This window comes from Oculina patagonica, chromosome 9 (assembly GCF_052425735.1).
Source record: "Oculina patagonica isolate OP01 chromosome 9, crgOcupat, whole genome shotgun sequence".
Lineage (NCBI taxonomy): Eukaryota > Metazoa > Cnidaria > Anthozoa > Scleractinia > Oculinidae > Oculina > Oculina patagonica.
The window spans coordinates 20,376,701-20,392,536 of NC_135766.1; the positions used below are offsets into that span (position 1 = coordinate 20,376,701).

The window sequence follows — 15,836 nt, forward strand, 5'->3', positions numbered from 1 at the left end:
GCCAATAAAAAAAACCCGATTTATTTCAAAAATCCTCCGTTTTCCGTGCCAAGCCGGCTAAGAGAAACGAAAGGGCTATGGGGACGAGAATGGGGTCCCCACGCGCTTTTGTTTCAATTATCTCCAGCCTTCGCGCATTTACTTTTCACCTCTCCCCATTTCCAAGCCCGTACGAAACACGAATTAGAGGCCTCTGCGCAGGAGAGAGGGACAACAATACTGTTCAAGTAGTGCAACACTTTATAGTCAGTTTCTAACAAGCACATTTTCTCATGTTCAATGTAAGATATCTGCATCCAAATTTGTTTAATAAAAGGTTTGGCATAATTTCCTAAATACAAACATCACACTATAGCTAATCAACCAATTGATCGATTATATTCATGAGGCTCGTGTTTCTATTTCGCAAAATCATCTAAGCAACTGTCACATTGTTACATTGACAGATCACTATCTTGTGCCTCCTGTCACATAAAGTTTGATTTCAAATTAAAGTTTGCATTTATAACGAGCTATATAAGTATGAGTACAAGGTATTTTTTTAATAAGATTAATGTGATGAAATAACCCCCCCCCCTTCATTAGATGAAACACTGTTGGGAGTCCCCCCCCCCCCTTCTTGTTGCGATTTGTTTTCAAGGCCTCCTCCTTACCCATAAATTAATGAATGGTTCCTTAGTGGTCATGGTTTCTTTGTTGTATTTCTATTGCAAAATGGTGCATGTCACAAAATGTTTTCCACCTTTTCTTGGTTCTTACCACCTTCAGAATCCGACTTCCCACCCTACTTTTCCCCGTCTCCCATAAAGTTTTTGCCCCTTTATTGATAAACACATATAACATTTTTATGCTACTAAACATTAATATGCTTCCATGCAATACTTCATCATGTACTTTTGTAAATATTATAGTAGGTTTTTTTCTCTCACTTTAAATGGTCTATATTCAATACATTCAAACAAAAGAGAAAAAACCTACATGTACTTCACATTTATTTTGTCCTTGTACATGTATCAGACAAAAATCGTAACACTTACAACTTAAATTATACTGGACATTATGGTTTTTTTTTTACATATATAAAATAACATCAACAAATACTCCCTGGCATATAAAAATAATCCTGCTAGTTTTGTTTTTGTGTTAGTTATAAATTTACATTAAATGGCCACCACTTCTCCATGTTTAAATCTGCATTTGCTGGCATTGTTTTTCCAAAATTGATTGTTCTATAATTTTTACAAATTTTAATTAAGTTAACCAATAACGTTTAATTGCCCTTAAATAAATAAATTTAAAAAAATGATCAGATATGGATAAATTAATAATGATAAATGGCAGTCATTTTTCCCAGGTTCTGTCCCCACCCCACCCCCACTCCTGCAACACATACACATCTCTATACAGTGGATTCATGATTTCTCAACTTCCAAGGACAAGCTCATTCCCAGGGTCTCCCCACCCCCACCCCCCAACCCAGAGTGAGAGGGAAGGGGGGAGGGGTAGGGAGAGAGAGACCCAGGAAGGAGGTTGCTTCAGAGTTAAAACAAAATTGGTTCAAGAAATCACTTTGAGAATTTGCAGATAAAATTGCACTTTCTGACTGATGAGGGAAGGAGCACAACTTTTGGTTCTGGTTATTGAGAGGTTCCAGAAATCGAGGGTTCAAGAAATCAGGATTCTACTGTATGCCTTAAGCATTATTCACACCAGAAATTTTTATATGACAATTTTTATCTGACAAATAAACTTGATGGTGTAGATGGCACCACAGGCAGACCACCCTATGTGTTTGCAGTTAAATCTCTGTTGACATACAATGTACGAGATAGATTAACTATAGAAATTTAAAGAAACCTATGGTAATTATGAATAAAGCACTGAACAATGCATATTTAGGCTCATGTTAGTCGACTTGTGTGTGGCGTTTAATCCACCTTTCTGCACCGTATCAAGGCATTGTTTCACTGAACAGAATCCCTTTTAACCGTTGGCTTTTTAAGTAAGAGGAGAGACAAGGCAGGAAGCTTGACGGCCGGCAGGCCGCGACCTTGTCCAATTAATATTTAGGCTCCAACTGACACCAAACCATCAAAATTCTCCCCTCGAAAACACCAGCATTCGATCGATAAGATATTCCTTCATCATGACAAACATCAAACGGTGTTTTCAAGGCAAGGATTTTGATGGTTTGGTGTCAGTTTGAGCTTGAATTGGACAAGATCGCAGCCACCGGCCGTCAAGCTGCCTGCCTTGTCTCTCCTCTTACATATAAAACCAACGGTTGAATGTGATTCAGTGAAAAAACACTTCTTAGGGACCATTCATTTTTTAGAAGGGGGGAGGGCCGGAGGAATCCCTGTGTGTATTCAGTTCAAACTTTTTGGCCCTCCCCCTGTAGTAGAGTAAAAAAAGGAAGGCCCTCCCCTAAAGTGCAATATTAAATTTTGCGACCCCCCCCCCCCACACACACACACACACACACACACATGCACCTCAAAAAAAATTCATATCAAACCTCTTTTTTGACAGAGCTCCATTCCGCTGGGTTGCACAAGATTATCTTTGATCGCAAAAAAATCTATGCTACAGTCAAACGCACACCGTGCAATATACACGAATTGAAGCCCTTCTTCATTATGTGGAATACTACTCTCGTACGGCTAAGAAAGAACCACTCTTTAGCATCAGAAGTGACCTTTAACGGTCAAAAATGCGAAAAATAGCCTTCTAAACAAACACACTTAAGCACGGATCAAAACTACATTATTAACACAATTGGTCCATTTACGTGAGCCAATTAAAAACCAGAATTTTCGATCCTGCAAACAAGTACAAAAACAGCAAATCGATTGATTTCAAATCATTCGATGAGACTTTGACATAGGAGCAACTGATGAGGTCCACTGAAGGACCGAAACTCGAGTCTTGCTTTAGATAAAACATTTGCCAGAAGAGATCGTTGCGGCATACTAGAGACTTCAAACGCAGTAATCAAACTGCCATAGAATTTATTTGGTGGATGCAAGTAACGCAACAAAACAGATCAACAACAATGGAGGTAAAGTTTTATGTCTTTTATAGCTCCCAGAGCGCAAATCACAACCACTCAAACTAAGGGGAGCTTAAAAACAACTCAAAGAAACCATCGCTCTCAATGTTTAGAGACTGCAGTAGCCTTCAAAAGACTCGGATCTTTATAGACCCTCACAACTGTGGTAACGAAACGCTATCCTACGAACTAACCGCCACTTCAGAATACGAGTTGACAGTTAAAAATCCACTGATCCGATACACAATATAGACTACAACATTCCTTTAAAGGCTTTTAAGAATCTTTCAACAAACATGAGCCGATAAACCTAACGAAATATGCCACAGAGCTAGCAAACACAATGGCATTAAGATCATCACTGAAACGGCTCTAGAGAGCGTTAATCAAATCCTCCGTTAACAGACTGAAGGCTAACATTTAGCAACCAGCGGGAGTCGTGCTTGGCCTGTCACATTTTATATCACTTAATATTTATTGAAAATAAAAGATTTTGATCTGGATTAAAATGCAGTGTTTTTCTACGCGACCCCCCTTTTCAAAAACGAAAATAATGATGACCCTCCCCTTTTGCCACTGTAAAAAATTAGTGACCCCCCCAAGATTCCTCTGGCCCTCCCCCCCTTCTAAAAAATGAATGGTCCCTTAATGGCACAGAAAGGTCATGCTCACGGGTGTGGATAAAATGCCACACTAACATTTTATTTAACTAACATTTTATTTGGATTGAGATGAGCCTAAATGTGGATTGTTCAGTGCTTTATTTATAACCACCATAGATTTCTTTAAATTTCTTTAGTTCATTGATCTCTTATGTCAACATAGATTTAACTATGAGCACATAAGGTGGTCTGCCTGTGATGGCACAGCAATTATTTGATGTCAACAGTTCAAAATTAAGTGCGCCAGTAAATTACTTTTATTTAGACACCGTGTATTCCTGATCAAAGTGGAAATTGGAAGCGTTTGTTTTTGTGGAGGGAGGAAAACCAGAGGACATGATGCCGGGTCCAGAAATCGAACCTGGGCCACATTGGTGGGAGGCGAGTGCTCTCACCACTGCCCCTGCGTCCCTGCTCCCCGACTGACCTTGAACATCAGAGGTACGCAGAAACCCATATGCATTATGCAATAGTGTCATAATATTTGCTACATTTTAGGTGACGAGTCACCTACACAAGCAATTTTTGGTATTGTGACAACTTTTTTCACATAAAAACTAACATGCCAGCTTCTCAGGAAATATATTTGCTACCTTAAAATTGGGCAATTTTCCTTGTCTATACAAGCAAGTAAAATATACACTTAAAAATTGTCACACAAATATTGCTTGTGTATATGACACTTTATGCACCTATCAATGTTAAGCCGCTGAAGGGGGAGGCCTGGCATTGGCAGGGGATCTGAGTAACTAAGTCTATTTGGTACTCACGGGACATATATATATCCAGAAGAAAGTGACAATTTTCTTTTGTCAACATGCTGTTGTCCCAAGAAGTATCGTACATGATTTGCAGCAACTCTTTAAATTCGTTTGCTTTTTTCCCTGGGAGAGGAATTTCTTCACTGTTCTTCTCCTTAAAGTTCGATGTGAACATGGTTTCAAACACAGGCGACCATATTGCCAGTGTGCTTCGGTGAACATGAAATCTTTGTTCTTCCACTACAAGCACGACATCGCTGAACTTCCACGGCCCTGAGAAATCTGTTGGACGAGGAGCTGGACTGTTATTTGCGGCTGCCATTGCACAGCAGTCGTTAAAACAGAGCAAATCCGGCAGAATAAATTTCTCGTGGCACAAGCTAAAAGCTGACCAGAAAATGGCGACAGCTTCACGTTGCTCTTGTCACGTGACTCGGTGCCACAAACAACAACTGCCGTGACAATATGAATCTCAAAATGAGTCACGCATAAATAAGTCACACCTTCTCCAATGGGTGGGTGTGTAATCTACTTGGGATGAGCTGGATCAGGATTTGTGATCCATGATCACATTTACGTCTCTATCACTGATTGTAGTCATGAAAACAGCGTGAGTCCGGACATTTAACCAGGACGCTAAAAAGGAAGGGCGGCGATACGCGCCTCATGGGCGGATCCAGGAGTTTTGATTGGGGGTCCAAACTTTGATTCCCGCTGAAACGTTTTTGCGGCAATTTTTTTCTACCCCACCCTCCCCACACAGGCGGCGGAGCATTTTGGAACATTTGGGGGGGGGGGGGGCAGGGGGAGCTAAGACTGTCTCAAAAATAATCGGCAGGTTTTCATATTTGGAGAAACTTTTTCCGTTCTAGCAACTTTTTGTTTTCTGGACAGTTTCTAGACCGAATATTTCCGAAGATTTTCCGATTGTTGTTCCGAGGCCTGACGAGCATTTCCGATTACTTTTCGAACTTTTCCGAAGACTTCCAAGGAATTCAAAAACAATCTCAACAATCTGTTGACCCTACTAGTGGCGTTCTGGAGAAGGAGGTTTGTTGAAAAACCTACAACATATTACTTCGCCAAAAACGATCCTGTTGAAACGATTTGCAAAAAGATCACGAGACGGAATACCTTGACAAACCAACTTTACGCTACGCTCACGATATATTCGGCACCAAAACGTGGGGGGAGCTAGAGCCACCCCCACCCCCTCCCCCTGCTCTGCCGCCTATAGATAAGATAAAATAGATAAAATAACTTTATTTAAACACGGTTAAAAATCCTTCAGCTTACGTGTACAGAATAAAAATAAATAAATAAATAAATAAATAAAAAAGGATACTATAGACACAGCATGCAAGAAGCAACGGGTCATTATTTCGCTTCTGGTTGGGAAAGGTGGTTACGAGATTATAACAGAATCTATTACACAATCTAGAACAAAGTAGCCTTCTCGCGATCGCGCTCTCTTTGAAACGCGCTCTCTTTGAAACGCGCTCTCTTTGAAACGCGCTCTCTTCGAAACGCGTGTTTCGAGGGACATTTCGGGGGCGGCTCTGACCACAGGTAGCCCAAGCTGTTTTCCTCTCCAGATATAATATGGATAGGAAAACAGTGAACCGTAAACCTACTGGAATCGCCTTTAAGCGCCTCCAAATGACATAGAAACACAAGGTATACACAGTAAGCATGAATAGATTGTGCTAGTAAATTCAGGAAAAGTTGCTTCACAATATACCCAAAAGTTGCTCTAAAGTTGCTCAAATATCAAAAAGTTGCCACCAAAATTTAGAAAAGTTGCTCTCCAAAGTCCTTTTTGTTTTAGATAAATACTCAAAACGTGTTTGTTTGTTTGTTGTCATTAAAACATTTTCATTAAATATTCTTACAATCATTAAAAGAAGCCAAAAATCCATTGTTATATGAGAAATATAAATACTTTGTTGTAACCAATATACTCTTTAAACTCAACATAACTTCAATAATAGATAAAAAATAAATAAATAAAAAAGTAATAATAAAAATTAGATTAAAAAAATAAAAATCCTTCCAAATGAAACGACCTTTTATGGTTTGGATCAGTTTTGTGCCAATTTGTTGCTCAAAAGATGCCAAGAAAGGCAAAAGATGCCCTAGGTTGCTGGTACTACAGAAAGTTGCTCAAAACGCTAAAAGTTGCTCAAAAGTTGCCGAGCACAATCTATTTATGCCTAATACACAGGAGAGGGCAGGTAAGTCGATTTTATTATATTTTTTCCCCCTATTTTGAATTCAATCGTTATAATCCCATTCAAACTCTTATAATAACGTTATTACGCAATGTCATAAGTTGACGGCTCCTTTAGGAGTTTGGGCTACCTATGCTCCAACTCGTGTACGTATTTATTTCAAAATATTAAAAATTCAGTGTTTTTGACTACAGTACAGTGTTTGTTTTGACTTGTCGCGAATTCACAAGTCATGGTTCGAGTTATCGAGGGTAAAATTATATAGAAAATGACCTGAAGGGAAACGAGAATTGGTTCGAGTTAGCGGGAGGTTCGAGTTATCGATAACCTGAGATCAGGCGTTCTTTTCTTGCGGCGGGAGGAAAAAGAACTCCAGGTGAGAACGATTTGGTTCGAGTTTAATAGCGCGAGGTTTAAGTTAGCGACATGTAGCGAGGGTTCGGGTTATCGGGAGTCGACTCCACGGTAGTTCAACCTTGAATGACCATGCATGGCCATTGTTTGATTACAACCACGATCAAGACACATTCGATATGCATTACATTTAATAGCAGGAGATTCTGACATTACAGACATGTATTTAATGAAACGTTACCGACAATGATAGGATAATTTTGAAAATAACAAACTAAAAGTAGGATTCAATGGAAGAATCTATTAATAACAATCCAAAATACTGCCAAAATAACACCGATATATTTTTTAATCACGCATAATAAGAATTCTTAAACTCGCTAAATTCTGCAGATATTGCCCTTTAATAATCTATGATTTTTATTTCTTCAAACGTTTACTTGGCTCTTGACATCTATATGCATGATAATATTAAAATATGCTCAAATCAAGAATTTTTTGTGAACTACTATTCTTTAGGCTGGTTCTCAAATGATCGCCCCGATCGTTTCTATCGCATGGATCGTTTGCAAATACTGAAAAGACCGTAGGCGATATCGCTTATGGCAGCCGTCGATGCAAGAGCAAACCTCGTGGCCTCCTATCTTCTCGTTATTGCCGTTTTACGTCGGAGGAGCAAACGGGAGGCCAAACAGAAACGTAGTTCTGGGTAATACTGATGCACCATGGGACAGTTTAGATCGTTTCGATCGTCTCCCTCTGTGAAAGTAGTTCTCATATAATCGTTCGCGATCGCCGCGGTCTGCGACCGCTCGCCCGGATAGAACGCGGGCGATCGAAGCGATCGTGATCACCGTCGCAGACGTTAGCGATCGTCTCTGTAAAGGGGTCTATCGCGATCGTCCCGTCTAGACCAAGACCTCTCATATGTAGAACTCTCCATTTTGTTAAGTCTGTTAATCGTTTCTTGTTTTTCTCGAACCAGCCTCCGGGCTTCCTCTAAATCTCTTTGTAGTCGCTTTATAATTCCTTCCATAATTTCTTTAAGATTACCCGACTGGATTTGATCGTACACCTTGTCTTTTTTCAACTCCTCCAGACTAAGGCAGTGAGCTTGCTTAACGCTAGCCAGTTTCAACTTTTCTAGCTCGTAAGTCTGTGCGAATACCAGGTCTGTTAGGACCTTATCATTCGATTTATTTGTAATGATGTGGGCCATGAAGTCTTCACATCTTTTAAAAAGAGCTTCCATTTGATATTCGTGAGCGAGCTTCACCAGGAAGTAACAGTTCCCTTCCGTTATTACTTTCTTTGCTACAGAAGGATAAATCAGCAGAAGCATTTCTCTTATTTCGCTCGCCTTTTTTCCTGGAAGAGGAACTTCGTTCTTGTCCTTTTCTTTAAATTCTGATGTAAACATCTTATCAAACACAGGCGACCACAATGCAAGGACCTGTCTGTGAACATGGAATGTTTCTTCTTCAACAACAAGGACAACATCGCTGAGTTTCCAGGGCTGTGAGAAATCGATATCTGGCGATTCACTTTTCGATACCATTTGGGAAGGCTTCGGCTACAATATATAGAAAGGTAACAATAGGAATTTTAGGGGAAATTTTTCAGAATTTTGGTTACAGGTAATGAATGAGACAACGGAATAAACAAGGAGCAGGTTCCAATCACAAGATCAGAATACCATGACAAAACTGCAGGTTCCTTCAGTTGTCCTGCACCGATTCAAAGCGTCTCTCTGATTGGCTGATTTTGGCTGATTTTATAAATTCTGTACCGAGACGTACCGGACCAATTATACGCGAGCTTTGGTTGTGAAGCCAAAGTAGGTCGTCGAAACGGTTGGTGTCATTTAGCTATGTTCGTCTGTTCGACGAGATGCATCGTTTTTTACGATATTTTAGTTGAGATTGTCAGTTTTGTAAGCTTTGGACGTTTTCTTGTTATTGTGTTGGAACTGTTTGAGTCATATCGCGTTGTTTATGGTACACCCGGTACACTCGGTACACTCGGTACACTCGGTACACTCGGTACGCCCGGTACACTCGGTACACTCGGTACACTCGGTACACTCGGTACACTCGGTACACCCAGTACAGTCGGTATGGCTGGTACAGTCGGTACGGCCGGGTGTACCGAGTGTACCGAGTGTACCGGGCGTACCGAGTGTACCGGGTGTACCGAGTGTACCAAGCGTACCAGGCGTACCGGGTGTACCCAGCGCACCGAGCGTACCGGCTTAGATGCCGTTTTTCATACCTGTACTACGATTAATATGATCTTTTAAGCGATGCATGTTCACCGAAATTTGCCGTTGAGTTCACAACAAACACAAACCCAAAAAGGATTAATAAAGCAGAGGGAACGCGTCTTTTACACAACTTATTGCGTCCAATCGTTTACTTCGTGATTCCTGTGTGTGTCGTGTGTGTGTGTGTGTGTGTGCGTGTATGTGTGTGTGTGTGTGTGTGTGGTGGGGGGGGGGGGGGGGAGGGGGGTCGTTTAACAACTCACGGGAAATTCTAATAGAAAAGCCGCAAGTATGGTTTTACATTTAACCGTACTTTTGAACACCCAACTTTCCCCATACATTTTCTGTAATTTTTGCCGTGTTTGCCCCCAACCAAGATGGCGCCAAAAACCATCTTCGTACCTACCTACCTACCTACCTACCTACCTACCTACCTACCTAGTAATCATCTAAGAATTAATTAAATTCAGAAAGATGTTTCTCGGATCATACGGTTGTCCTGTCTGTTCTATGTCATCTTGGGACAGCTGTTTCAGCCTCTACAGTCAGACAAGCCGAGTGACCAAATGCAATTTATACATGCGAATTCCATGAAAATACTATACATGTACAAAGTACAGTTAAATTAATACGAGGCTTTAGTTTAGCAAAATGCAACTAAAATTTCTCCGGCAGACTTGGAAGAAACGCACGGGTAAAGAAGACTGTCCGTTCGGCAAAGACTGGGCCCGAGACTGGGATAATGCTGTATTTCACGCTGTCAATGTATTGGGTTTCCTTAGTGGGGAATACCCAAAATTTGGGGATACTTCGAATCACTGTGACACCAACCTCTCACCAGCAATCCGAAAAGACACGAAAATAACAGGTTAACATTTACTCTTATTTATCTTCTTATCTGATGTAAGTCCAATTGTGTAAGGGAGACAGCTTTGCGTGACTACACGTATCCCAAACAACGGCTGCGCTATAACCATCTCCTTCTGTCACATAAGGGACGGACCATTCGAAAAGTGATAGGGGGTGGGGGAGTTTCGGCTTGCACAATTTTTTTTCACGCCCATTGCTTGCGCAGGAATTTTTTTGGCGGGTGTAACCCTCTGCTTGAATTTTTATTTTGAGACGAATGTTTTTTTTAGACAAACAGTTTTTTTAGACCGGATGCCATGTATTGTTACTTTATAGCATGCTTTAGACGAATGTTGTTTTGTTGATCATTTACTAAATAGTTTAAAAACATTTTCCCCAAAATGCTGTTATACATTGATTTAATACTTTGCTGACTGGTCAATAAGTACTGGGGGCCTGATTCGGAGCAATTTGAAAAGTGGTGGCTTGAGAGAACGCACCATAAGCGATGATATGACCGCAAGCCCTCTAGGGGGTCCGGGGGCATGCTACCCAGGAAATTTTTATATTTGGGATCTCAGAAACTGCCAGAAATGCATCTAAAACTGCTCACGTCAAGAAATTTATCAATTTACACTAATGAGTACCATTGGGGATTTTCTTGTAACAGTTTAAAGTCACTAAGATGACCCACCCCCTATGTGCAGACCAAAACTACATGACGCGCCACTTTTCCACTCTGGCCCACAACCCCCACACATTTATTGATCATTATATTTTTTTACAAAAAATATTAAGAATGGCTAATATCAAATGCCATATACTGTTTTATACCATGCCATAGAAAATACAGCCAATCAGAATACAGGATAGCCGTTGTATATTCGACGGTATTCAACTTGACCTTCCCATCGTGCGCTGCGATTGTATTCTCGTCGAAATTTAGTGAGCGTATTTTCTATGGCATGGTATAAAATAGTTACACAACACTTTCTCGTGGTATACTATGGAATATCCCACTTGTCACTTGTATTTTCTTGGTATACACACTCGCCTAAAGGCTCGTGTGTATACCGAGAAAATACAAGTGACTCATGGGATATTCCATAGTGTACCACTCGAAAGCGTTGCATAACTAGAATATATTGTACCAGTATACTGATTGTTTTCTTCACCCTATGCACTAGTCAACAGCAATTTATATCAAATGTCTTACAAATGGTGACGTCAAAAATTTTATACAATTAACAGAAGGCAAGACTTGAAAGTGAATTTTCTTTAACTATCGGCGTATGGGATAAAAAAATTGGGCTTGTCGGGGAGCCAGGCAGAATGTAATTTGCTTTAACGAAACTAGAAGTTGAGCACTGGATTCTCCCAGAAAATTTTGACATTTCAAGGCTCGGAAATGCTATTTTCAGCATTCTCCCTGAAATATTTTGTCGAAAAAGTCGATCTCACAAAGTGTAAAATGACAGGTGTTTTTGTTGCTTAATAGGAACTTTCCTTCTGCATAAATTTTTTCCTTTGCCTTCCCCTTTCCACGATTTTTTTCTTGGCATTTTCCCTTGCATTATTTTTTTTTGTTTTTTCACCACCTCCCCTCCCCCCCCTATCACTTTTCTAATGGCCCGTCCCTAAGTAACACTTAGTGAAAGGAACAAAAAAACATCAGTGAATTCACATTGTCACGCAATCAATTTGACAGGTGATGCGTCAAATTGGTATCGATTTTGCATTGCTGCATACATTAAAACTCCTGCTCGATCACCGTTTATCCGTATATTGCTTCTGATCTGTGCCGGCGGCGGTTTGACGCAATTCATCTACACAGCAAATGTCCAAAATGGCTGCGAAAAGGAGCGAAGATGATACACCACCAGATTTCGCGCATCCATGGCTGTTCAGTGATGCCATTCTTGTTGCAGAACGTCAAAAGTTTCATGTCCATCGATCTACTCTTGCAATGTGTTCGCCCGTGTTTGAGAAGATGTTCACCTCAGAGTTTAAGGAAAAGAACCTGTGTGAAATTCCTCTTCCAGGCAAAAAGGCAAGTGAGATCAAGGAGCTTCTGTTGGTTATCTACCGAACCATGTCAGGGAAAGCGTGGAAAACTGTAACGAATGAGAATTGCTACTTCCTTGCTAAACTCGCCCACGAATATCAGATCGACGCCATTTTTCAGAGTTGCGAAGATGTCTTGGTCAAATTGGTGTCCAGTAAGTATGGGAATGGTTGCCTTGATGATCTGACATTCGCGCAGACATACAAGTTAGAAAAACTTCTTAAAACCATCATCGACAAAGCTCGTAAGCTGCGGCTGAGTGATTTTAAACGCCATGCGATGTATGACAAAATGGAGGCGCACATTTACAAACAGATTCTTGAAGGAATGGTAGCAAGACTGGAAGGACCTTTACAAAACGCCCAGTCCCGAGGCTATTATTATGATTGAAACTTTCAACGCTATAAAAGAACCGTTTCATGTAAACAGTTATGAATAATGTGACAATGTAGTAGGTATTGCAGTGAAGTAGGTATTTGATTAAGGCACTCCATAAAATACCTTTCAGTTGAGCCGGAAAGTAAACCCCGTTCTTGATCGGGCCGGTTAAATCGGTTGATCTGATATGTGTAACCAGCAAATGTTGTAGACTAGAACAATAAATCTCATATTAACCACCAAAAAGGCTGTTTTAAAAGTATTCTATGCAGTTTATTCTCTATATTCCTAACATAAACTCCGCGAAGCTTTTCCTCGAAGCAAACCATCAGTGCGTTCACTTTCCTAGAAACCGCACCTTTTTACTTCCGGCGATTTTCAACGAATTCACTTTTACTTCCGGTTGTTTTCTCCCAATTTCACTTCACTCATTCTACTCGGCCGTTCCCAGAATTTCTTCGTTGGAGGCAATACGATAACATCAGAGGAAGAGGTATCTAAACCAAAATGACACTGCAACTGTCCAGAAATGGAAAAACCTAAGGATTCGCGAGGCCCTATTAAGGGCGAGGGGAATGGGGATGGGGATGTGAATGACGCGTAGGGGGTCTGAGTATACCGCATCTCATTTATTTGTGGCCTAATGCCTTTGGTTTGTAACCCCAACTTTGATATATCCCGGAATCTTTTCTTTTAAATATTCCGTACACATAATTATTTTTTTTTACCTAAATATCCCGTATCCCTATAAACTTCGAGCAGTCGGGGTTTTTTTTTTGTTCCTGAAATATTCCCACGCGAGACAGGAAAAGACGAAAATATGCTCGCTCGCATTCGTGTTTTTTCATCACACGCTAGGAAAAGAAAGAGACTGCTCGCATTCTATTCTCCCGATTAACCCAAATATGACCTCATTCGTCAGACTAGAGAGACTAGAGCGTCAAACTAAAATAACTCGTTATGTAAAATCAATGGTGCCAATATACCAGTGTCTGGTTGATCACTTATGTCCAGGAATACGTCATGTTTGACTGCGCTATTTTACATTTCCATATTACTTCATATATGACAGATTTTGGTGTGTTTGGGTGAACTTGCCAGTTTTTCAAAATGAGTTGTCCGTGACTGAGTTCCTTTAAAGATGATTTCCAGTCCGTACCGCGCAATCTCCGCCTGCAATGTTTGAGTCTCACAAACAGAAGAATGTTTACTTGCAAAAATAAAAATTCCGGGACAAAACTTACCTTTTCTTCATTATTAACGCCAGATATCCTTGCAAAACAATAATAGAGAGTATAAGAAGCTCGACGGTATTTCAAACGGACGTTTTAGCTCATCGTGAATTCTTGAACGAAACGATCCGTAATGGCGAACTAAAAATCTTCATGTACGCTATCACCGAAGTGTAACGTTTCAACGAATTCAAAACAAAAATGAAAATAAACCCTGAGTCTGCGCAGTACAGACTGGAAATCATCTTTAAGCAATAACACATCATAATCGTGGCTTTGTCATTTCTAAATGGCACTTATAAATAATTAAATAATTTTTCAAAACAAATGATCAGATATGGATAAATAATGACTAAATGCCAGCCCCTATTCCCAGGTTCTGTAACTCCTTGGCCTCCATACCCCCCTACCCCGACCCCCAACCCAGAGCGAGAGGGAGGGGGGTGCGGGGGGGGGAGAATATGGAAGGAGGTTGCTTCAGAGGTAAAACAAAATAAATTGGTTTAAGAGATCAGTTTGAGAAAATGCAGATATAATTGCACTTTCTGACTGATGAGGAAAGGAGGACAACTGTTGGTTCTTGTTATTTAGAGGTCAGTTCCAGAAATGGAGGGATCCAGAAATCAGGATTCTACTGTCTATCCCTTTTAAAAGCAACATTTACACCAGAAATTTTTAGGGTGACACTTTTTATCTGACAAATATCAGACTTGATTGTGTAGATGGCTCTGCAGGCAGACCACCCTATCTGTTGACATACAAGATCAATGAACTATTAATAGAAATGTAAAAAAATCTGTGCTAATTATAACCTGCTATCAGGCGTTCTTTTTCAGGTTATGCTAATTATGAATAATGCACTGAAAAATAGATATTAATCCAAATACTTCAGTTAAGTTAAATGAAATGATGTTAGTCGACTTGTGTGTGGAGTTTTATCTACCTTTCTGTGCCATTTAAAAGCGTTATTTCACTGAACAGAATCCCTTTGAACCGTTGGCAGTAAAATTATTTCCTCGTCTATACAAGTAAATAAAATATTCACATAAAATTGTCACACAAATATTGCTTGTGTATATGAAGCTTTACAGTGAACCAGGTCATGCATACCTATTATATATTTATGAACGTGTACAGTTGACCATGCCTTTTTGGTTTTAAAAGTGTGAAGCGTCTGAATAGCTTAATTGGAGACAGTGTCTGACATTTGCAGAATGCAGAATGCAGACTAAGAGAATATATTGTGTTACCTTTACCATTATTGAAAGCTAACCATAAACACTGAGGCTACTGAACCGAAGTGCTATTTAGGCTAACCAGAGTGAATTAGTTCACTCTGGTTAGCCTACTACCAGATTTACCAGCTTTATTGGTGAAAAATGACAGCTCTTTTTTTCAAATCTTGTGCCAGTGGGTCTCTACAACATTCAGGTTTATATTAAGGGATAAAAGTTAAGCGAATTTCAACTTGAACTGCCAATTTAAAGACACAGATAGCAGAGCGAAAGGACATCATTTATAAACTGTACTCTTGTTTATTAGATGTTTGTGAACATATTAAAACAATTGTTTTGTTAATTGTGCAGAATTTATTTAATTGGTGCTTGGGTAAAAATTTTTGACCCATGTGTACATATTGTAAGTCGAGGACGATTTTTTGGGCCGATTTTTAGGTAAAAAAGGTCGACTTATACGGGTAAATACGGTATACACTTCGGTTAGCCTATTCACGGTTAGCTTTCAATAATGGTAAAGTCATGTAAACACAATATTCTTTTAGTCTGTAGTCTGCATTCTGCATTCTGCTGCCGCATTCTGCACTCTGCCCATTTAGTGGACACCTAAATAACGATAACTCGCCGAAAACGCGTTGTATCGACCTGAGAATCTGGCAGACAACAAAGAATGAAACAACGAATCATAGCAAGTCAACTTTGTTCACAAAATATACATTTTTTTTTACTTTTAAAGCAAAACCGTTGTTTCCCA

General features: G+C 40.0%; 2 protein-coding genes across 2 annotated transcripts; one reads left to right on the plus strand and one right to left on the minus strand.

Annotated features, from left to right (window-relative positions):
• Positions 1-7,408: 7,408 nt before the first annotated feature.
• On the minus strand, positions 7,409-8,618 carry LOC144665011 (BTB and MATH domain-containing protein 38-like). The gene has a single exon (XM_078526198.1). The coding sequence runs from the start codon at positions 8,616-8,618 to the stop codon at positions 7,926-7,928; it is 693 nt and encodes a 230-aa protein (XP_078382324.1). The 3' UTR covers positions 7,409-7,925.
• Positions 8,619-11,948: 3,330 nt separating this feature from the next.
• Positions 11,949-12,852, plus strand: LOC144665969 (BTB and MATH domain-containing protein 36-like). Its single transcript, XM_078527299.1, has one exon. The coding sequence runs from the start codon at positions 12,010-12,012 to the stop codon at positions 12,625-12,627; it is 618 nt and encodes a 205-aa protein (XP_078383425.1). The 5' UTR covers positions 11,949-12,009; the 3' UTR covers positions 12,628-12,852.
• Positions 12,853-15,836: the final 2,984 nt, after the last annotated feature.